This window comes from Phyllobates terribilis, unplaced genomic scaffold (assembly GCF_046119375.1).
Source record: "Phyllobates terribilis strain yellow unplaced genomic scaffold, ASM4611937v1 Scaffold_9__5_contigs__length_417890890, whole genome shotgun sequence".
NCBI classification, from domain to species: Eukaryota; Metazoa; Chordata; class Amphibia; order Anura; family Dendrobatidae; genus Phyllobates; species Phyllobates terribilis.
The window spans coordinates 411902535-411925872 of record NW_027362769.1 but is presented as its reverse complement, the minus strand read 5'-3'; the positions used below and the strand labels follow the sequence as shown (position 1 = coordinate 411925872).

General features: G+C 52.2%; 1 protein-coding gene across 2 annotated transcripts in view; it reads right to left on the bottom strand.

Moving 5' to 3' along the window:
* LOC141162673 (integrin alpha-X-like) overlaps positions 1-23338 on the bottom strand; it is a 182224-nt gene that overhangs the window by 3509 nt on the left and 155377 nt on the right. For both annotated transcript variants that reach the window (XM_073649024.1, XM_073649025.1), the window contains 10 exons: positions 21989-22152; positions 20415-20519; positions 20141-20214; positions 19892-20033; positions 19707-19802; positions 19081-19160; positions 18907-18993; positions 18714-18780; positions 18484-18591; positions 17303-17386 (listed from right to left, as the gene is read on the bottom strand). In XM_073649024.1, coding sequence (XP_073505125.1) covers positions 17303-17386; positions 18484-18591; positions 18714-18780; positions 18907-18993; positions 19081-19160; positions 19707-19802; positions 19892-20033; positions 20141-20214; positions 20415-20519; positions 21989-22152 — 1007 coding nt within the window. The remainder of the gene's footprint in view (positions 1-17302; positions 17387-18483; positions 18592-18713; positions 18781-18906; positions 18994-19080; positions 19161-19706; positions 19803-19891; positions 20034-20140; positions 20215-20414; positions 20520-21988; positions 22153-23338) is intronic.

Sequence of the window (23338 nt, the reverse complement as noted above, 5' to 3'; positions counted from 1 at the left end):
CTATCCATCAATTCAGTATCTTTAGGGATGTAATAATTATAAATAATGATACCTTTTGGATGTGATACCTACACTCTTGTGATACCTGCTTGTTTTTAAGTATGTTTTAAACTCTGTATGTATTTTTTGACACATGCTGAAAAAAGATGGCGGCCGTTAGCGGCTCATCTGCGGGACGGAGCTCAGCGGCGATGCAGCCAGGAGATGACCGGAGCGAGGCGCTCATCTCCCGGCCGGTACCAGCAGAAGGACCTCGACCGCCGGACCCATCTGCGGGACGGAGATGCAGCCAGGAGATGAGTGGCGCGAGGCGCTCATCTCCCGGCTGGTAGCAGCGGAAGGACCCCGACCGCCGGCGCCGCTGACCTCCATGCGGAAGGGAGGACCGGGGAGCGGCGCTGCGGGTCGGGATACTTCTGCTGCGAGTGCCCGCTCATGTCCCGGGTTCTCGCAGCGGAAGTAGCCGCACAGGCAGCGCCACTCCCCGGTCCTCATCAAGACGATTCGATGATTGGTCGCGGTCTTCGGACACGACCAATCACTGATCTTGCCGCAAAAGTTAAACACTACTGTGCTGATTGGTCGCGGACGCTGCCCGCGACCAATCACCGATTTGGGCGCCACATTTAAATATCGGCCGCGACCAATCACCGATCTTGGCTCCACATTTAAACACCGCTGTGCTGATTGGTCGTCGACGCCGGGCGCGACCAATCACCGATTTTGGCGCCACATTTAAATAGTATCCGCGACCAATCAGCACAGCGGTGTTTAAATGTGGAGCCAAGATCGGTGATTGGTCGCGGCCGATATTTAAATTTGGCGCCCAAATCGGTGATTGGTCGCGGGCAGCGTCCGCGACCAATCAACACAGTAGTGTTTAACTTTTGCGGCAAGATCAGTGATTGGTCGCGGGCCAAGACCACGACCAATCACCGATTTGTGCGGCACATTTAAATAGCGCCCGCGACCAATTGGATGTCAGCGCAGCTCCCCGGTCCTCCCTTCACACCCTAGGCGCATGGATGTCAGCGGCACTGCCTGTGCGGATACTTCCGCTGCGAGAACCGGGGACATGAGCGGGCGCTCGCAGCAGAAGTATCCCGACCCGCAGCACCGCTCCCCGGTCCTCCCTTCACACCCTAGCCGCTGATGTCCCCACAGTATCTGCATGGTGTTACAAAGGTCCGGACATTTGTGTTAAAAATCGCGATTGGTCGTTGGCGCTGCCCGCGACCAATCACCGATTTGGCCGCCACATTTAAATATCGGCCGCGACCAATCACCGATCTTGGCGCCACATTTAAACACCGCTGTGCTGATTGGTCGCGGACGCTATTTAAATGTGCCGCACAAATGGGTGATTGGTCGCGGTCTTGGCCCGCGACCAATCACTTGATCTTGCCGCAAAAGTTAAACACTACTGTGCTGATTGGTCGCGGACGCTGCTCACGACCAATCACTTATTTGGGCGTCAAATTTAAATACCGGCCGCGACCAATCACCGATTTGGGCGCCACATTTAAATAGCGGCCGCGACCAATCACCGATCTTGCCACCACATTTAAACACTGCTGTGCTGATTGGTTGTGGACGCCAGCCGCGACCAATCAGCGAGCTTGGCGACAAATTTAAACAACGCTCTGCTGATTGGTCGCGGACGCCAGACGCGACCAATGAGCGAGATTGCCGCCAAATTTAAACAATGCTCTGCTGATTGGTCGAGGACTCCAGCCGTGACCAATCAGCGAGATTGGCGCCAAATTTAAACAGCGGTCTGCTGATTGGTCGCGGTTGCCAGCCACGACCAATCAGCGAGATTGGCGCCAAATTTAAACAACGCTCTGCTGATTGGTTGCAGCCGCCAGCCGACCGCGACCAATCAGCGAGATTGGCGCCTAATTTAAACAGCGCTATGATCTCCCGACGGCAAGTGTGAACGGAGGACCGAGGACCGGCGCCGCTGGTCGGGATGCTTCTGCTGCGAGCAGCTGCTCATCTCCCAGCTGCTCGCAGCGGAAGTACCCGCACAGGCAGCGCCGCTCCCCGGTCCTCACTAATACGACGCTGATTGGTTGCGGCCGCCGGCCCCGACCAATCATCGATATGGGCGGCAAATTTAAACCCCGCTCTGCTGATTGGTCGCGGTGGCAGGCCCCGACCAATCAGCGATTTTGGTGGCAAATTGAAACACAGCTCTGCTGATTGGTCGCTACCGCCAGCCGCGACCAATCAGCGATTTTGACGCAAAATTTAAACAACGCTCTGCTGATTGGTCGCGGACGCCAGCCGAGACTAATCAGCATTATTGGCGCCAAATTTAAACACCGCTCTGCTGATTGGTCGCGACCGCCGGCCGCAAACAGTCAGCATTATTGCCGCCAAATTTAAACCCCGCTCTGCTGATGGGTCGCGTTCGCTGGCCGCGACCAATCAGCATTATTGGCGCCAAATTTAAACCCCGCTCTGCTGATTAGTCGTGACCGCCGGCCGTGACCAATCTGCGATATAGGCGCCAAATTTTAACACCGCTTTGCTGATTGGTCGCGGTTGCCGGCCTCGACCAATCAGTGATTTTGGCGCCAAATGTAAACACCGCTCTGCTGCTTGCGCCCAGTCGGCCGCATACCTATTCTAGAATACCCGATGCGTTAGAATCGGGCCACCATCTAGTAGTTAATGAATATCTAACTAACAGCTTCTGTTCTAATTTGTAGACATGAACAACTAAATGATTTCCTGGGAATGACGTATGCATGTGCATGGCTGATAACAGAGAGATTCATGTTGAGTTGGCAAAGATGGCGCTGAGAGACAAACTCACCCCTCCCATCAGAATTCCTAAGGCTTTACTGAGTGCAAGAGATACATAGATGAACAAATTACAGCGTGAGGAGTTATCAGAAAAGAGCAATAAATTTTACTAATCCCACCTAGAAGGAGAATGCTATTTAACCCCATGTCTACGTAATAAAGTATGCCATTTGCGTGGTTCAGTTTCTGAGTGAAGTTTTTCAACCAGATTAGCAGATTTGGTTAATTAGCTTCTCTGCATGCACTCAGACTTCTTTAATTTGGAGGAGAGCAGTTATCTAGTGTATCTTAAATTGGTGTAACCTTCACACTATAGCTTAGAGAAGATGTAGTTGTAAGTTAGTAAAGGGTTAAGGGGTTTAGGAGCTGCTCCAGTGTGGGAGGATGGGAGGAGCAGGTTCAAGAAGAACTGAGACACTTCCTGATTGCAGGCAGTTCTAGTGAGAGTGAGCATAGGCAGATTACAATGAGGGCAATCTGGGCTACCGCCCGGGGCCCCGCGGCTCCGGGGTGTCTATGGCCAGATTGCCCTCATTATATGTACGGCACCGTGTCTCATACTGGCAGACAGTGGTGGGGGGGCCCCCGGACCGCTCCCCCAGCAGCGGCGCTACTTCTTCTTCGGCCGGGCCAGCACTGCAGCAGTTAACTTCCCTGTGCTCGCCCGACTGTGTCACAGCTAGGAGCCGTGTATTGATTGGCTACGTGCGGCCTCCCACTGTGTATAGCTGACTACGTGCGGCCTCCCGCTGTGTATAGATGGCGCCGTGCGGCCTCCTGCTGTGTATAGATGGCTACGTGCGGCCTCCCGCTGTGTATAGATGGCGCTGTGCGGCCTCCTGCTGTGTATAGATGGCTACGTGCGGCCTCCCGCTGTGTATAGATGGCGCTGTGCGGCCTCCTGCTGTGTATAGATGGCTACGTGCGGCCTCCTGCTGTGTATAGATGGCACCGTGCGGCCTCCCGCTGTGTATAGATGGCACCGTGCGGCCTCCTGCTGTGTATAGATGGCTACGTGCGGCCTCCTGCTGTGTATAGATGGCACCGTGCGGCCTCCTGCTGTGTATAGATGGCTACGTGCGGCCTCCTGCTGTGTATAGATGGCTACGTGTGCTCAATATTGAGTCATACAATTAATGTAAGGCTATGTGCCCACGATGCAGAAATGCTTTGGATTTTTTTTTGTGCGTTTCTGCATCTCCCTGGCAGAAAAAACGCATGCGGATTGTACATGCGGATTGTACGTGCGGATTGTACATGCGGATTGTACATGCGGATTGTACATGCGGATTGTACATGCGGATTGTACATGCGGATTGTACATGCGGATTGTACGTGCGGATTGTACATGCGGATTGTGCATGCGGATTGTCCATGCGTTTTCCTGCCAGGGACATGCGGATGTGAAGCGTTCTTCACTTGCATTTCCGCATGCGGGTTGTGATTTTAGCATCACTTGGAAAGTGCTTGACAGCTTGGTCACACTATATAAATCCATGCAACCGGCAACCGGCATCCGGCATATATAGTGTGACCGTAAAAGAATGGTAAAAAATAAATATATACTTACCTTCTGATGGCCTGCCGACGTCAGCGGTCGCGTGACCCGTCACATGACTAAATGGCGTCACGGCAGGTCCTTTTCAGACCATCGCGAGCTGCCGGCAGCCAGAACGCATCGGATAAAGACACCGGGGGCCATCAGAAGGTAAGTATAATGTTTATTTTTTATTTTATTCTTTTTTTCACAGGTTCTATGGTACCCGGGTCCGGAGGAGAGTCTCCTGTCCTCCACACCCCGGTACCATCCGCACATTGAAACGCATGGATTCTGCATATACAGATGCAGTGATGCGGATTCCATGCGTTCCAATGCAAGTCAATGGCGGTGAAAACGCCGCGCTTCCGCAAAATAATTGGTAGTGCTGTGGATTTTTCCGCAATGATAATCCGCAGCGGAAATTTCCGCAGCATGTGCACAGCACATGCGGATTATCATTGGGGAACATGGCAGACCTTCTACCAAGCGGTTTTTAAGAGTTTCTGCAGCAGAATTGCTTAAAAAACGCACAGTGGGCACACAGCCTAAAAAAAAATATTATAATTAATATTGTGCCAAATTAATTTCACGTGAACTATCACATGATCTATCACAGGGGATCGTGTGACATGTGATACATCAGGTGTGTGTGTGGGGGGGGCCGCGCCTTCTAAACTGCCCGGGGCCCTTGCTACTCTTAATCCACCCCTGAGAGTGAGAGAGATGTGACAGTATAGCAGTTGGTGGTCCAGGGGGCATCGGGGGGGCATGGTGTGTCCAGCAGCAAAGAAGCCTCAGTCAGAAACTCTGAAGCAGATATTTCCTTAACGTTCGGGGCCTACGGTCCACAGGAGCCACAGAGAAGTGTGTGTTCAGAAATCTTCCCAGAAGGGGAAGTCGGACGGGAAATAGTACAAAGACAGTGCGGGATTCTCAGAGCTGCAAGTGTCTCATAGTCCAAGAAGGTCAACTATGGAAGGGACAGCTCAGGAAAAACGGACAATGAACATCATTACGTGCGGACGGTAACCCTTGAAAAGTATGTGATCAATGCTGCATGCTGTATGAAGTTGATTTCAAGTGTTCAAGTAAAGTTCTTTTTTATAAAATGGAATGGAAGTCCCTAAATGTGTGTGCGGCGGTTCCTGAGGTGGAAGAAGTGAAGACAGCAGAGATCTGCGACCAAAACGTGAGTGTTCTGCACCACATGCACAACACAGGAGAATTGGGACATTTGTCTCTGTCAGGGAGCCAGGGTGTAGGCAGGCACACATCAGACCCTCGCCACAACTACCACCCTGAGCCCCTCACATGCGCACACATCTTCATTCCGTAGAAGAGCAGGATGCCATGTGCGTTATAGACAGGCGCCATTGGAGGCGGCAGTGGGCAGGCATGCTGAGGAGGAGGCGGCGGGCCGTGTGTGAGGAGGAGTCCGGTGAGAGTGGAGGCTGGTGAAGGGGGAGTCTGATGAGGGGAGTCTGATGAGGGGAGTCTGGTGAGGGGGCAGTCTGTGATGGAAGTCTGGCGAAAGGGGAGTCTGGTGAGGGGGGAATATGGCGAGAGGGGAGTCTGGCGAGAGTAGAGTCTGGCAAGAGTAGAGTCTGGCGAGAGGGAAGTCTGGCGAGTGGGAAGTCTAGTTAGAGGGAAGTCTGGCGAGAGGAAGGGAGGAAGGTTGAACTTGATGGATCTAGGTCTTTATTCAACCTATGTAACTATGTATATGAGTCTGTCAAGAGGGAGTCTGGCGAGAGGGGAGGCTGCTGAGAGGGGAGGCTGCTGAGAGGGGAGGCTGCTTCAAGCAGGGTGAATCTGAGGAGGTGGCGAGAACGACCAGGGCTAGTTGACGAGGAGTGGGGGTGCCAATTGCGTTTCAAAAGGGTGCCAACCTCCGCGGATAGGCAGAAAGAAGAGTAGTTGACAAATAGGGTGATCCCCCCTTTACTATTTACTACTTGATATATTTTTTATGTTATCACTTTTTGGGTTATGTTTTGAGGTGTATTTATATTTATTTTCTAGAATTTATAGGTTTTTAATAAACACCAATAAATATATTTTTAGTAGTGTATAATCGGTGAATTTACAGGGTGGGCCATTTATATGGATACACCTAAATAAAATGGGAATGGTTGGTGATATCAACTTCCTGTTTGTGGCACGCTAGTATATGGGAGGGGGAAAACTTTTCCAGATGGGTGGTGACCATGGCGGCCATTTTGAAGTCGGCCATTTTGGATCCAACTTTATTTTTTTCAATCGGAAGAGGGTCATGTGACAAATCAAACTTATTGAGAATTTCATAAGAAAAACAATGGTGTGCTTGGTTTTAACGTAACTTTATTATTTCATGAATTATTTACAAGTTTATGACCACTTATAAAATGTGTTCAAAGTGCTGCCCATTGTGTTGGATTGTCAATGCCGCCCTCTTCTCCCGCTCTTGAAACACTGATAGCAACACCGCAGAAGAAATGCTAGCACAGGCTTCCAGGATCCATTGTTTCAGATGCTGCACATCTCGTATCTTCACAGCATAGACAATTGCCTTCAGATGACCCCAAAGATAAAAGTCTAAGGGGGTCAGATCGGGAGACCTTGGTGGCCATTCACCTGGCCCACGGCGACCAATCCACTTTCCAGGAAACTGTTCATGTAGGAATGCTCAGACCTGACACCCATAATGTGGTGGTGACCATCTTGTTGGAAAAACTCAGTTTCCTGGGAAGTGCATCTGAAACAATGGATCCTGGAAGCCTGTGCTGGCATTTCTTCTGCAGTGTTGCTATCAGTGTGTCAAGAGTGGGAGAAGAGGGTTGCATTGACAATCCAACACAATGGGCAGCACTTTGAACACATTTTATAAGTGGTCATAAACTTGTAAATAACTCATGAAAGAATAAAGTTACGTTAAAGCCAAGCACAGCATTGTTTTTCTTATGAAATTCTCAATAAGTTTGATGTGTCACATGACCCTCTTCCCATTGAAAAAAATAAAGTTGGATCCAAAATGGCCGACTTCAAAATGGCCGCCATGGTCACCATTCTTCTGGAACAGTTTTCCCCCTCCATATACTAATGTGCCACAAACAGGAAGTTGATATCACCAACCATTCCCCTTTTATTTAGGTGTATCCATATAAATGGCCCACCCTGTATATGCAATAATATAATCTGTTTACATTTATTAATTCGGTGATCGCAGGCTGAGGCGACAGTGTTGGGCAGGCTGAGGCAGTGGCCATTGGGCAGGCTGAGGCAGTGATTGCAGGCTGAGTCAGTGATTGCAGGCTGAGGCGGTGATTGCAGGCTGAGGCAGTGATTGCAGGCTGAGGCAGTGATTGCAGGCTGAGGAGGTGATTGCAGGCTGAGGAGGTGATTGCAGGCTGAGGAGGTGATTACAGGCTGAGGCAGTGATTGCAGGCTGAGGCAGTGATTGCAGGCTGAGGAGGTGATTGCAGGCTGAGGAGGTGATTGCAGGCTGAGGAGGTGATTACAGGCTGAGGCGTCAGTGTTGGGCTGGCTAAGGCAGCAGTGTTGGGCAGGCTGAGGCGGTGATTGCAGGCTGAGGCAGTGATTGCAGGCTGAGGAGGTGATTGCAGGCTGAGGAGGTGATTGCAGGCTGAGGCGGTGATTGCAGGCTGAGGCGGTGATTGCAGGCTGAGGCAGTGATTGCAGGCTGAGGCAGTGATTGCAGGCTGAGGAGGTGATTGCAGGCTGAGGAGGTGATTGCAGGCTGAGGCAGTGATTGCAGGCTGAGGCAGTGATTGCAGGCTGAGGAGGTGATTGCAGGCTGAGGCGGTGATTGCAGGCTGAGGAGGTGATTGCAGGCTGAGGAGGTGATTGCAGGCTGAGGCGTCAGTGTTGGGCTGGCTAAGGCAGCAGTGTTGGGCAGGCTGAGGCGGTGATTGCAGGCTGAGGCAGTGATTGCAGGCTGAGGAGGTGATTGCAGGCTGAGGAGGTGATTGCAGGCTGAGGAGGTGATTGCAGGCTGAGGCGGTGATTGCAGGCTGAGGAGGTGATTGCAGGCTGAGGAGGTGATTGCAGGCTGAAGCGGTGATTGCAGGCTGAGGAGGTGATTGCAGGCTGAGGAGGTGATTGCAGGCTGAGGCGGCAGTGTTGGGCAGGATAAGGCAGCAGTGTTGGGCAGGCTGAGGCGGTGATTGCAGGCTGAGGCAGTGATTGCAGGCTGAGGTGGTGATTGCAGGCTGAGGTAATGATTGCAGGCTAAGGTGATGATTGCAGGCTGAGGTGGTGATCGCAGGCTGAGGTGGTGATTGCAGGCTGAGGTGGTGATTGCAGGTTGAGGCAGTGATTGCAGGCTGAGGAGGTGATTGCAGGCTGAGGAGGTGATAGCAGACTCAGGCGGTGATTGCAGGCTGAGGTGGTGATCGCAGGCTGAGGTGGTGATCGCAGGCTGAGGCGGTGATCGCAGGCTGAGGCGGTGATCGCAGGCTGAGGCAGTGATTGCAGGCTGAGTCAGTGATTGCAGGCTGAGGCGGTGATTGCAGGCTGATGCAGTGATTGCAGGCTGAGGCAGTGATTGCAGGCTGAGGAGGTGATTGCAGGCTGAGGAGGTGATTGCAGGCTGAGGAGGTGATTGCAGGCTGAGGCGTCAGTGTTGGGCTGGCTAAGGCAGCAGTGTTGGGCAGGCTGAGGCGGTGATTGCAGGCTGAGGCAGTGATTGCAGGCTGAGGAGGTGATTGCAGGCTGAGGAGGTGATTGCAGGCTGAGGAGGTGATTGCAGGCTGAGGCGGTGATTGCAGGCTGAGGCGGTGATTGCAGGCTGAGGCGGTGATTGCAGGCTGAGGCAGTGATTGCAGGCTGAGGAGGTGATTGCAGGCTGAGGAGGTGATTGCAGGCTGAGGCAGTGATTGCAGGCTGAGGCAGTGATTGCAGGCTGAGGAGGTGATTGCAGGCTGAGGCGGTGATTGCAGGCTGAGGAGGTGATTGCAGGCTGAGGAGGTGATTGCAGGCTGAGGCGTCAGTGTTGGGCTGGCTAAGGCAGCAGTGTTGGGCAGGCTGAGGCGGTGATTGCAGGCTGAGGCAGTGATTGCAGGCTGAGGAGGTGATTGCAGGCTGAGGAGGTGATTGCAGGCTGAGGAGGTGATTGCAGGCTGAGGCGGTGATTGCAGGCTGAGGCGGTGATTGCAGGCTGAGGAGGTGATTGCAGGCTGAAGCGGTGATTGCAGGCTGAGGAGGTGATTGCAGGCTGAGGAGGTGATTGCAGGCTGAGGCGGCAGTGTTGGGCAGGATAAGGCAGCAGTGTTGGGCAGGCTGAGGCGGTGATTGCAGGCTGAGGCAGTGATTGCAGGCTGAGGTGGTGATTGCAGGCTGAGGTGATGATTGCAGGCTAAGGTGATGATTGCAGGCTGAGGTGGTGATCGCAGGCTGAGGTGGTGATTGCAGGCTGAGGTGGTGATTGCAGGTTGAGGCAGTGATTGCAGGCTGAGGAGGTGATTGCAGGCTGAGGAGGTGATAGCAGACTCAGGCGGTGATTGCAGGCTGAGGTGGTGATCGCAGGCTGAGGTGGTGATCGCAGGCTGAGGCGGTGATCGCAGGCTGAGGCGGTGATCGCAGGCTGAGGAGGTGATTGCAGGCAGAGGCGGTGATTGCAGGCTGAGGCGGTGATTGCAGGCTGAGGAGGTGATTGCAGGCTGAGGAGGTGATTGCAGGCTGAGGAGGTGATTGCAGGCTGAGGAGGTGATTGCAGGCTGAGGCAGTGATTGCAGGCTGAGGAGGTGATTGCAGGCTGAGGCGGCAGTGTTGGGCAGGCTAAGGCAGCAGTGTTGGGCAGGCTGAGTCGGTGATTGCAGGCTGAGTCAGTGATTGCAGGCTGAGTCAGTGATTGCAGGCTGAGTCAGTGATTGCCGGCTGAGGCGGTGATTGCAGGCTGAGGAGGTGATTGCAGGCTGAGGCGGTGATTGCAGGCTGAGGCAGTGATTGCAGGCTGAGGCGGTGATTGCAGGCTGAGGTGGTGATTGCAGGCTGAGTCAGTGATTGCAGGCTGAGTCAGTGATTGCAGGCTGAGTCGGTGATTGCAGGCTGAGTCGGTGATTGCAGGCTGAGGCGGTGATTGCAGGCTGAGGCGGTGATTGCAGGCTGAGGCGGTGATTGCAGGCTGAGGCGGTGATTGCAGGCTGAGGCAGTGATTGCAGGCTGAGGCAGTGATTGCAGGCTGAGGAGGTGATTGCAGGCTGAGGAAGTGATTTCAGGCTGAGGAAGTGATAGCAGACTCAGGCGGTGATTGCAGGCTGAGGCGTCAGTGTTGGGCAGGCTAAGGCAGCAGTGTTGGGCAGGCTGAGGCGGTGATTGCAGGCTGAGGCAGTGATTGCAGGCTGAGGTGGTGATTGCAGGCTGAGGTGATGATTGCAGGCTGAGGTGGTGATCGCAGGCTGAGGTGGTGATTGCAGGATGAGGCGGTGATTGCAGGCTGAGTCAGTGATTGCAGGCTGAGGCAGTGATTGCAGGCTGAGTCGGTGATTGCAGGCTGAGTCGGTGATTGCAGGCTGAGTCGGTGATTGCAGGCTGAGTCGGTGATTGCAGGCTGAGGCGGTGATTGCAGGCTGAGGCAGTGATTGCAGGCTGAGGCAGTGATTGCAGGCTGAGGCGGTGATTGCAGGCTGAGGCAGTGATTGCAGGCTGAGGCAGTGATTGCAGGCTGAGGAAGTGATTGCAGGCTGAGGAAGTGATAGCAGACTCAGGCGGTGATTGCAGGCTGAGGCGTCAGTGTTGGGCAGGCTAAGGCAGCAGTGTTGGGCAGGCTGAGGCGGTGATTGCAGGCTGAGGCAGTGATTGCAGGCTGAGGTGGTGATTGCAGGCTGAGATGATGATTGCAGGCTGAGGTGGTGATTGCAGGCTGAGGCGGTGATTGCAGGCTGAGGCGGTGATTGCAGGCTGAGGCGGTGATTGCAGGCTGAGGTGGTGATTGCAGGCTGAGTCAGTGATTGCAGGCTGAGTCAGTGATTGCAGGCTGAGTCAGTGATTGCAGGCTGAGTCAGTGATTGCAGGCTGAGTCGGTGATTGCAGGCTGAGTCGGTGATTGCAGGCTGAGGCGGTGATTGCAGGCTGAGGCGGTGATTGCAGGCTGAGGCGGTGATTGCAGGCTGAGGCAGTGATTGCAGGCTGAGGCAGTGATTGCAGGCTGAGGAGGTGATTGCAGGCTGAGGAGGTGATTGCAGGCTGAGGAAGTGATTGCAGGCTGAGGAAGTGATAGCAGACTCAGGCGGTGATTGCAGGCTGAGGCGTCAGTGTTGGGCAGGCTAAGGCAGCAGTGTTGGGCAGGCTGAGGCGGTGATTGCAGGCTGAGGCAGTGATTGCAGGCTGAGGCAGTGATTGCAGGCTGAGGAAGTGATTGCAGGCTGAGGAAGTGATAGCAGACTCAGGCGGTGATTGCAGGCTGAGGCGTCAGTGTTGGGCAGGCTAAGGCAGCAGTGTTGGGCAGGCTGAGGCGGTGATTGCAGGCTGAGGCAGTGATTGCAGGCTGAGGTGGTGATTGCAGGCTGAGATGATGATTGCAGGCTGAGGTGGTGATTGCAGGCTGAGGCGGTGATTGCAGGCTGAGGCGGTGATTGCAGGCTGAGGCGGTGATTGCAGGCTGAGGTGGTGATTGCAGTCTGAGTCAGTGATTGCAGGCTGAGTCAGTGATTGCAGGCTGAGTCAGTGATTGCAGGCTGAGTCGGTGATTGCAGGCTGAGTCGGTGATTGCAGGCTGAGTCGGTGATTGCAGGCTGAGGCGGTGATTGCAGGCTGAGGCGGTGATTGCAGGCTGAGGCAGTGATTGCAGGCTGAGGCAGTGATTGCAGGCTGAGGAGGTGATTGCAGGCTGAGGAGGTGATTGCAGGCTGAGGAAGTGATAGCAGACTCAGGCGGTGATTGCAGGCTGAGGCGTCAGTGTTGGGCAGGCTAAGGCAGCAGTGTTGGGCAGGCTGAGGCGGTGATTGCAGGCTGAGGCAGTGATTGCAGGCTGAGGTGGTGATTGCAGGCTGAGGTGATGATTGCAGGCTGAGGTGGTGATCACAGGCTGAGGTGGTGATTGCAGGATGAGGCGGTGATTGCAGGCTGAGTCAGTGATTGCAGGCTGAGTCAGTGATTGCAGGCTGAGTCGGTGATTGCAGGCTGAGTCGGTGATTGCAGGCTGAGTCGGTGATTGCAGCCTGAGGCGGTGATTGCAGGCTGAGGCGGTGATTGCAGGCTGAGGCGGTGATTGCAGGCTGAGGCAGTGATTGCAGGCTGAGGCAGTGATTGCAGGCTGAGGCAGTGATTGCAGGCTGAGGCGGTGATTGCAGGCTGAGGAAGTGATTGCAGGCTGAGGAAGTGATTGCAGGCTGAGGAAGTGATAGCAGACTCAGGCGGTGATTGCAGGCTGAGGCGTCAGTGTTGGGCAGGCTAAGGCAGCAGTGTTGGGCAGGCTGAGGCGGTGATTGCAGGCTGAGGCAGTGATTGCAGGCTGAGGTGGTGATTGCAGGCTGAGGTGATGATTGCAGGCTGAGGTGGTGATCGCAGGCTGAGGTGGTGATTGCAGGCTGAGGCGGTGATTGCAGGCTGAGGCAGTGATTCCAGGCTGAGGCAGTGATTGCAGGCTGAGGCAGTGATTGCAGGCTGAGGAGGTGATTGCAGGCTGAGGAAGTGATATCAGACTCAGGCGGTGATTGCAGGCTGAGGCGGTGATTGCAGGCTGAGGAGGTGATTGCAGGCTGAGGAGGTGATTGCAGGCTGAGGAGGTGATTGCAGGCTGAGGAGGTGATTGCAGGCTGAGGAGGTGATTGCCGGCTGAGGAGGTGATTGCAGGCTGAGAAGGTGATTGCAGGCTGAGGAGGTGATTGCAGGCTGAGGAGGTGATTGCAGGCTGAGGAGGTGATTGTAGGCTGAGGTGGTGATTGCAGGCTGAGGTGGTGATTGCAGGCTGAGGCAGTGATTGCAGGCTGAGGAGGTGATTGCAGGCTGAGGAAGTGATAGCAGACTCAGGCGGTGATTGCAGGCTGAGGAGGTGATTGCAGGCTGAGGAGGTGATTGCAGGCTGAGGAGGTGATTGCAGGCTGAGGCGGCAGTGTTGGGCAGGATAAGGCAGCAGTGTTGGGCAGGCTGAGGCGGTGATTGCAGGCTGAGGCAGTGATTGCAGGCTGAGGTGATGATTGCAGGCTGAGGTGATGATTGCAGGCTGAGGTGGTGATCGCAGGCTGAGGTGGTGATCGCAGGCTGAGGTGGTGATTGCAGGTTGAGGCAGTGATTGCAGGCTGAGGAGGTGATTGCAGGCTGAGGAGGTGATAGCAGACTCAGGCGGTGATTGCAGGCTGAGGTGGTGATCGCAGGCTGAGGCGGTGATCGCAGGCTGAGGCGGTGATCGCAGGCTGAGGCGGTGATCGCAGGCTGAGGAGGTGATTGCAGGCTGAGGCGGTGATTGCAGGCTGAGGCGTTGATTGCAGGCTGAGGAGGTGATTGCAGGCTGAGGAGGTGATTGCAGGCTGAGGAGGTGATTGCCGGCTGAGGAGGTGATTGCAGGCTGAGAAGGTGATTGCAGGCTGAGGAGGTGATTGCAGGCTGAGGTGGTGATTGCAGGCTGAGGTGGTGATTGCAGGCTGAGGCAGTGATTGCAGGCTGAGGAGGTGATTGCAGGCTGAGGAAGTGATAGCAGACTCAGGCGGTGATTGCAGGCTGAGGTGGTGATCGCAGGCTGAGGCAGTGATTGCAGGCTGAGGTGATGATTGCAGGCTGAGGTGATGATTGCAGGCTGAGGCGGTGATTGCAGGCTGAGGCAGTGATCTCAGGCTGAGGCGGTGATCGCAGGCTGAGGTGATGATTGCAGGCTGAGGTGGTGATTGCAGGCTGAGGTGATGATTGCAGGCTGAGGAGGTGATTGCAGGCTGAGGCAGTGATTGCAGGCTGAGGCGGTGATTGTGTAGCACCCTGAGGATTCGGCTGCTACAGGGGTATTGCACCTCAACCCAGAGGTGTGATATTCCACTCCCGGGTAAGGATGGAGTATGGAACTGAGCTAGTAGGCTGCATGCACTACATACATCCCATTTCCGGGGGACAGAACTACGGTACTCCCACCAAGTAAATGTGCAGGTACGACAGCGTCTGTCCCTGGCTGGAGTGGGAGGGGGGGTGGAACATCCCAGTAGTGTAGGGGCAGATAGGGGGAGCAGCCTGGGTAAAGCTAGGAGCTCATTGGGTGCTGGTCACCTGAGCTCACACATAGAGGGAGTATATAAGGTGGGCACCATCTTAGATCAGGGTCAGTCAGTCAGTTGTCAGTCAGTCAGTTGTCAGTCAGACAGTCTGTCTGAGAGCCTGAGAAGCAGAGCAGAGGAGAAGGAAGAGAGACCCAGAGGCGCAGAGGGGACCCCAAGATCCCAGAATAAGGACAAAAGGGTGAAGGGTCGGCAAAAGGGTACCGGATCCCAAGCTGGCAGAGGCTACTGCACACCTTAGCCAGGAACCGGAGGTCGTGGGCAGGATCTGCCACGACCCTCACCAAATCCACTAGAAAGGCATACCAAGCATAGGGTCAGGGAGCCCAGAGGAGGCTTGACCACCAAGAGACCCGAGGGAGCCGGCCAAAAGTGGATCCCTGGTGGGAACGGCCAGAAGAAGGGAGAGTCAGAAAGGAGCTCAGGACCATACTCAAGAATTGCCCGGGAGTTGACCGAGTCCAGGACCTGGTGGACGCAGCACGGCTTGGGTGGTCACTGCTGTACACAGTGACCCGAGCAACACCAATAAGTAAAACCCTGGAACTGCATTTTATGCCTCTGAGTCTCCTTGCTGCACCTTCACAACCACCATCCTCCACGGCTGACCCCCTGAGGCTATACCCCTCCCGTTGGGGGTTATACTACCATAGCTGCACACACACCACCAGCCTCAGCGGACCATCCTGCAGCGGCGGCCTTTTGACCGCAAATCAACGGGTGGCGTAGTCGACACACTAAAACATCTACAAGGACTGCCGCACACTGAGTTTGACACCCTGGGCACGGACCGGGTCACAGCCACTCGGAGACTACAACCCCCATCTGATCCGGCTCCGGGTATCCCCCAAACAACACTGGCCCAGGGGGCGCGTCAATTGCAGGCTGAGGAGGTGATTGCAGGCTGAGGAGGTGATTGCAGGCTGAGGAGGTGATTGCAGGCTGAGGAGGTGATTGCAGGCTGAGGAGGTGATTGCAGGCTGAGGAGGTGATTTCAGGCTGAGGAGGTGATTGCAGGCTGAGGAGGTGATTTCAGGCTGAGGAGGTGATAGCAGACTGAGGCGGTGATTGCAGGCTGAGGAGGTGATTGCAGGCTGAGGCAGTGATTGCAGGCTGAGGAGGTGATAGCAGACTGAGGCGGTGATCGCAGGCTGAGGTGATGATTGCAGGCTGAGGAGGTGATAGCAGACTGAGGCGGTGACTGCAGGCTGAGCTGGTGATTGCAGGCTGAGGCGGTGATCGCAGGCTGAGGCGGTGATTGCAGGCTGAGCCGATGATTGCAGGCTGAGCCGGTGATTGCAGGCTGAGGTGGTGATTGCAGGCTGAGGCGGTGATTGCAGGCTGAGGCGGTGATCGCAGGCTGAGGAGGTGATTGCAGGCTGAGCCGATGATTGCAGGCTGAGCCGGTGATTGCAGGCTGAGGTGGTGATTGCAGGCTGAGGCGGTGATCGCAGGCTGAGGCGGTGACTGCAGGCTGAGGAGGTGACTGCAGGCTGAGGTGATGATTGCAGGCTGAGGCAGCCATTAGATTCTTCTTGACTGGGCGGCGGTGCTACTGGCTATGTGAGTAGCTAACTTAAGTCCATGTATTGATTTGTCCACCATTTCAGTACGTGATTGTATGATGCAATCATTCCTTCCCCTCCCCCCTTCCACCACCCAACCCAAATGTATAAACTAGTGGATGAGCCTGACGCTGCTGCAAAACCCAATGCCCAATTACACCATCAGCAGCAGCGCACAGGATCATCCAGTAGATTATACATTTGGGTTGGGGGATGGAAGGGGGGAGGGGAGGGAATGATTGATGCAACTGGGTATACATGATTGGGAAACTTCGGTATTATTATGGCAGTGTAATTATTGGAAGGGGGAGTCTACCTTGTCCTGGTGGCGGCTTAAAAAACCTTTTGGTCAAAACAAAAGCTGCTGGCTTTGTGATCTGGTGTTCGATGGGAACTGTTAATGTGTGATTGGTGAGGACGGGGTGCAGAAGTGGAGTCTTTCCAAGAGTGGGCAGTGGGACTGTCGAAGGTTCGAGTGGTGGAGGCTGAGGTGGGGTGGAGCATGGGCGGAGTCTCAAGGGGGCCTGAAAATTTTATCAGTATGGGGCCCTGAAATTCCTAGTGGCAGCCCTGATCATTGCTATTATTTATATGCATTGTGGAGAGGAAATATAACACAATGGCTCCTCTTACAATTTTCTAAAGGCTTAGTCACATAGTCAGAGGACTTGGTTCCTGGATTCAGATATATGGGGCCTGGCAAGGAGCAGATTGTGAGTCCACAACTAGTCCTGATCCGCTACAGTGCTGCATTGCCTGGACCGGTGCACAATGCTATTAGGTTATGTGGCCTCGTCACAGATGACCCCGCTTTTCTACATCTGCTGTATTATTGAACAACCACTACAGGTTCTGGTGGTCACATAGTTTCCTCCCATGATAGGAATTCTTTTGGTTACCTGCCTCTTAGGTTTGCCATATGGTTGGTTCCCACTTTTCTGATGCTCATGCCGGTGGTATTTTTGAGTAAATGTCTGAGTTTGGATGCCACTTACCTTCTAGTGACCCAGAGGTTGTTTAGCTAGGGTAGTCAATTCATTGTAGTTCTGGGTTACTGATCAAGGTGGTGAGGTTCTTGTATGTGCCATGTTATACAATATGGGTGTAGATGACCCTATCAGAGGCGTTCCAGTATGTTCTATGCAACAGGTGAATAATACTAGATAATGGGACACAAAGGTTCTTACCAGAACTGGTCTCGCTTTCAGGAGCTCCTGGTAGTTCTTTGCTCCTTCTATTACACCGATTGTCATACATTTAGCGAGCCGAGGCTACAACACAAAAGAGTCATAAAAAAAAAAATACTGGAAAATAAGAAACACTCAAAAAGTGTAGAAAACAGCAGATGAAGTCTACAGAATGAAACGAATAGACCTAGTGTCGGGGAATAGACCTAGTAGTGATGAGGATGAGACCTAGTGTTGGGGATAAGACCTAGTAATGTTGGGGAAGAGACCTACTGGTGGGGAAGAGACCCAATTCTGGGTGTAAGACCCAGTGGTATTGAGTATGAGACCTAGTGAGTGTTGGGCAACAGACCAAGTGTTGGGAATGGCATCTAATGTTGGAGATAAAACCTAATGTTGGATAAGAGACCTATTTTTAGGGTGATACTTACTGTTGTGGAAGAGACCGAGTAGTGATGAGGATGAGACCGAGTGTTGGGGATAAGACCTAGTAATGTTGGGGAAGAGACCTAATGGTGGGGGTGAGCCCTACTGGTGGGGAAGAGACCTAATTCTGGATGTAAGACCCAGTGGTATTGAGTATGAGACCTAGTGAGTGTTGGGCAAAAGACCAAGTGTTGGGAATGGCATCTAATGTTGGAGATAAAACCTAATGTTGGATAAGAGACCTATTTTTAGGGTGATATTTAGTGTTGGGGAAGAGACCGAGTAGTGATGAGGATGAGACCTAGTGTTGGGGATAAGACCTAGTAATGTTGGGGAAGAGACCTAATGGTGGAGATGAGCCCTTCTGGTGGGGAAGAAACCTAAATCTGGGTATGAGACCCAGAAATATTGAGTATGAGACCTAGTGAGTGTTGGGCAAAAGACCAAGTGTTGGGAATGGCATGTAATGTTGGAGATAAAACCTAGTGTTGGATAAGAGACCTATTTTTAGGGTGATACTTAGTGTTGGGGAAGAGACCGAGTAGTGATGAGGATGAGACCTAGTGTTGGATAAGAGACTTATTGTTGGGCTGAGACCTAGTGTTGGGCCTGAGAAGTAATGTTCAGGAAGACACCTAGTACTCAGGACTAGATCTTTCCTTGTAGTAGTGGCGGGCGGAGACTTCATGGTATCAGAATATCTGTACAGGATATCCTACACATGGTTTCCATCCTGTAGAAATGTTATGACCTACCTCTGAGTTGGTAATGTTTGGCGTCTCCCAGATGACACTTTCCCCCAAACGAACTGGAATCAGGAATGTCACGGACAGTGGAAACATACGTTCTCCAAAATTTGTCACCTGCAGACCAGAAGAGTAGACAATGCTTAAGAAACAGACTTACCAAAATGCATGCTCCGATATAGAGCACTACCAATCATATCCAGCGAGGGAGACCACACACAACACATGAATATTCTCACCCTGTATACGTGGTTAATTCTCGGCTCCGGGGATGTAAAGTTCTCATATTTGCTGGATTCTTCAAGGCTGAAATACATATAGATCTTGCCATGTCATTCCCACATGATGGCCTCGTTGAGAGCGTGCTCTTCTCACAGCTCAGACTAAACTGCATGGATTTTAGATACCACACAGATGTCTTTCTTTGCTCACCTGGTGATGGTCACAAAGATGGAGTAGAGCACTTTTATGGTGGCTGAGGACTTCATCCGGTCACTTGGAGCCGTCGCATTATTATCACTGTAGAGACACATGGAGAATGAATTACAGCCGGGAACTGTACGGTCAGCGTCTGGACACTGCCCTCTGAACAGGTTGGGTTGTTACCTAGTCACATTGGCGCTCATAGTTAATGAATCTCCCAAATCCGATGAGGGTGCAACATAAAAACTGACCAAGAAGATGGCCTGAAAGAAAACCGGAAGAGTAACTCAACATGAGACTGAAGATGCAGGGCACCAATCTTGACTACAGCTGGCCATGGACATGCAGGCTGTGACCATGGTATATTATAAAGTGAATCTGATAGATATTGGCCAAGAAATGGATCTTTCAGTCGCTCACATTCACCACTGGGTCAAGAACTTGCTTCTTTTATTGGTCTGATTAGTACTCTTTAGGGGATTCAAGAAAGGACCGTAATGAGGCTTTCCTTCACCCAACTAAATGCCAAGGTCAAGGGAAAATGACTTGTTAGTACCCAACTTGGATTCATGCATTGGTTGCTCTTTCATCGAGAAGCATCTCCGGACTTCATGGTCTGATAACAGTCAGACATCATGTGGGAATCTGCTCAATGACCACTTATCTAACCAACAGGTCACGCATGGGTCTACAAGTAAACCTCAAAAGCTACAGACCTCAAGAGGGTGACAGATAAAGAGCAAATACCCATCGGCTCCCCCAATAATGTGCGACATGATGTGGTTCTGCTGTCTCTGGTGGTCTCTCACCGTGGTGTTGGGTCTCAGCAGAGGCTGATTGACTCCGCAGATTACAGTTCTCTGGCTGTTCAGAGTCGAGCACGTGATTGTAACTCGCTTGTTACTCTGCAAAAACAGAAAGGACAAAAAATAATAAATACTAACTAAACTTGTCCAGTGCAGACAGAGACATCGACCAAAAGAAAGAGACATACCTGTAGAAGTGACACTCTGCGATAAGACAGGTTTGGAGGGAAGGGAATTAGGACTCGAGCATTGTATGAATCATCTCCTTTATTTGTCACTGACACTGTTAGGTTTACATCAAGAAACAAACCAACTACCAGGTGCTGGAGACTGCGAGAAAGAAAGAGGAGAGAGAGAAAGAAAGAAAGAACGGAGGGAAACTGTCACAGATGTGTTCTAACATCATGAGAGCTAGACAAGACAAGGTTAACGCTTACCCACTGAAGGTGAGATTCATGCTCAGGTCATCCCTACACACGCTATCAACACCACAATTCTTCTCAAAGGAGATCTACAAAATAGTCAATTTATAGCAATGAATGGGAAAGAGAGGAATTCCCCATAATCTGGAGATGCAGAATGGTCCAACATTCTCCACGTGTGCCCTAAAGTGCAGAGAAGATCCCACATAGTGTGACCACCGGCCTGACCACCGATAATCCATCATACATCACAAGACAACAATGACCTCTCCCGGGAGTTCCTTCTCACCTCTCCTGAGCGGCTGCGTTGTGAGTCCTCACTAAGAACAGGATTCCCAATCAATGAGAAGTTGACACTGACACGAAGAGGAGTTAGAGAGTCCTCCACACACTCCTGAGGAGCAGAGAATGAGAAAAAGGAAAATGGATTCACACATTGTGACGATACAGCCTAAAATCTTAATAAGCCAGACATTTAGCTTTGTTAGTCCAAGAGAAATACCCTATCATCTTTGTGTCTGGTAAATAAGAACAGACCAGTATTTGTATAACCCTGAATGTTGAATTCTATTCGTTTGGAAACAATCATGTTTACTATGCTAATGACAAATTGTACTAAAAGTCAGCTAGATGTGTATTTACAAGAGCCCCTGTGATACCAACTATGTAAATTGATTAGCTAAAACACTGAGAGCTGAGACATGTGAGTAATGCCCTGCACCTTTACCTCTGACATGTGACTAATGACCCTTGACCTGTGGATGTGTACTTAAAAAGGACATATGCTTCTATAGCAGTGAGACTTGGAACAGAGAATCAAAGAGAGTCAGAAAGACTTTACAAGGAGAATGAGAGACATCCTTCAGGACAGTAGATGGATTGCATGGCATTACCCAAAGAGACACAGATTTGTATTCTACATGATTCTAGTCTAAGGGTACGGCCCTGACTGGAAAGCTACGGATCTGCTCCATTGACCATCAGAGAAACTATGGATATGTTGTTTGGGGTTGCCAGGAGGGACCCACCGGTCACCTGCAACCCACGGAGACATTCGGAGAAGCCAGATTGGGACCCACCGGTCATCTGGCCCCATGGAAACTCTTGGAGAGGCCATGTTGGGACCCTCGTGTCTCCTGGCCTTGTACCTCGATGGACTGCTAGCTTCCTAAGCTTGCCGCTACTTTCCCTCTGTGGGGGCCCGCCAGAAGCGGGTGGCCACTGGTTGAGGTAGTTGGCCCTGGAAGTCTCCAAAGTCACAGCTGTTCTATCCCAGGCGGGCGGAGAAGGAAGGGTGAGACTGTGTAATGTTCCACCATCTTGGGTATTTGCCGGGACTGTTCTGTGTGTTTATTGTCTGCTTTGTGGTTCAATAAAATATTGCAACGCTGTTTTACCATAACCCTTTGTTGGCTGAGTAGCGTTACGCCCATGGAAGACCCCGGATCTTAACACATATAAACAGAATATTGTAAATGTTTGGCTACGAGATTCTGTGATGGACGCTGATCCAGGAAACTCGTCTGATTGCCGTTTGTGAAATCAGGAAGGAATTTTTCCTCTAATATTGGCATCTGCCGCATGGGGTTTTTGCTTCCTCTGGGTCAAAGTCAGGGTAAAAGCTGAACTCGACAGACTTAAGTCTACCTTAAAAACTATTCAAGTTTCTTGTTCTCCTCATCTTTCGCCAATACCGAGATCCGACAACTACATCAGCTTCTGGGTGACACTAAGACTCCTAGAAGTGGCTTGTGTGAGTGGCGTGGGTAAATTACGTGCCAGAACAGTGTGTATCAGTGGAGAAAAATGGCCTCCAATGGTCAGTGTGTTATCGGATGTCGTCAGGGCATAATAAATACTAACAGGAAGATTGATTTCATATTTGTCACAGGTCCGACGATCTCTGAGTTCCCGAGATACAGATAACATGCGATCTTTCGGTACAGAGGTGCCAGAGAAGACAGCACGACTCTGGGTGCGCCTTGCATCCAACTGGAGGGTGTACTCCACCGATGACATGGTGTCACCTGGAAGAAAGCAGAATCAGTGAGAACTGCACAAAGTCCAGACATGGATCTCACCCCTGCATATAGTATAGTGATAGAAAGGGCAACCAGAGGATGAAGACCTCTAGACTTCATTACAGTTCCTCTGCCATAGTGGAGGTCCCTCTAATAGACCTGCCAGACCCCCAGACCTTATTACAGTTCCTCTGCCATAGTGGAGGACCCTCTACTGGACCTGTCAGACCTCCAGACCTAATTACATTCCCTCTGCCATAGTGGAGGTCCCTCTACTGGACCTGTCAGACCCCCCAGACCTCATTACAGTCCCCCTGCCATAGTGGAGGGCCCTCTACTGGACTGCCAGATCCCCAAAACTCATTAAAGTCTCTCTGGTATAATGGAGGCCCCTCTACTGGACCTGTAAGACCTCCAGATCTCATCACATTCCCTCTGCTATAGTGGAGGTCCCTCTACTGAACCTGTTAGACCCCCAGACCTCATTACAGTTCCTCTGCCATAGTGGATGACCCTCTACTGGATCTGTCAGACCCCCCAGACCTCATTACAGTCCCCCTGCCATAGTGGAGGGCCCTCTACTGGACCTGCCAGATCCCCAAACCTCATTAAAGTCTCTCTGGTATAATGGAGGCCCCTCTACTGGACCTGTAAGACCTCCAGATCTCATTACATTCCCTCTGCTATAGTGGAGGTCCCTCTACTGAACCTGTTAGACCCCGAGACCTCATTACAGTTCCTCTGCCATAGTGGATGACCCTCTACTGGATCTGTCAGACCCCCAGACCTCATTACACTCTCTCTTCCATAGAGGAGGACCCTCTACTGGACCTGTCAGACCTCCAGACCTCATTACAGTCCCTCTGCCAAAGTGGAGGACCGTCTACTGGACCTGTGAGACCCCCAAACCTCATTACATTCCCTCTGCCATAGTGGAAGACCCTCTACTGGACCTGTCAGACCCGCAGACCTCATTACAGTCCCTCTGCCATAGTGGAGGACCCTGTACTGGACCTGTGAGACCCCTAAACCTCATTACATTCCCTCTGCCATAGTGGAGGACCCTCTACTAAACCTGTCAGTCCCCCAGACCTCATTACATTCCCTCTGCCATAGTGGAGGACCCTCTAACGGACCTGTCAGACCCCCTGACTTCATTACATTCCCTCTTCCATAGTGGAGGTCCCTCTAC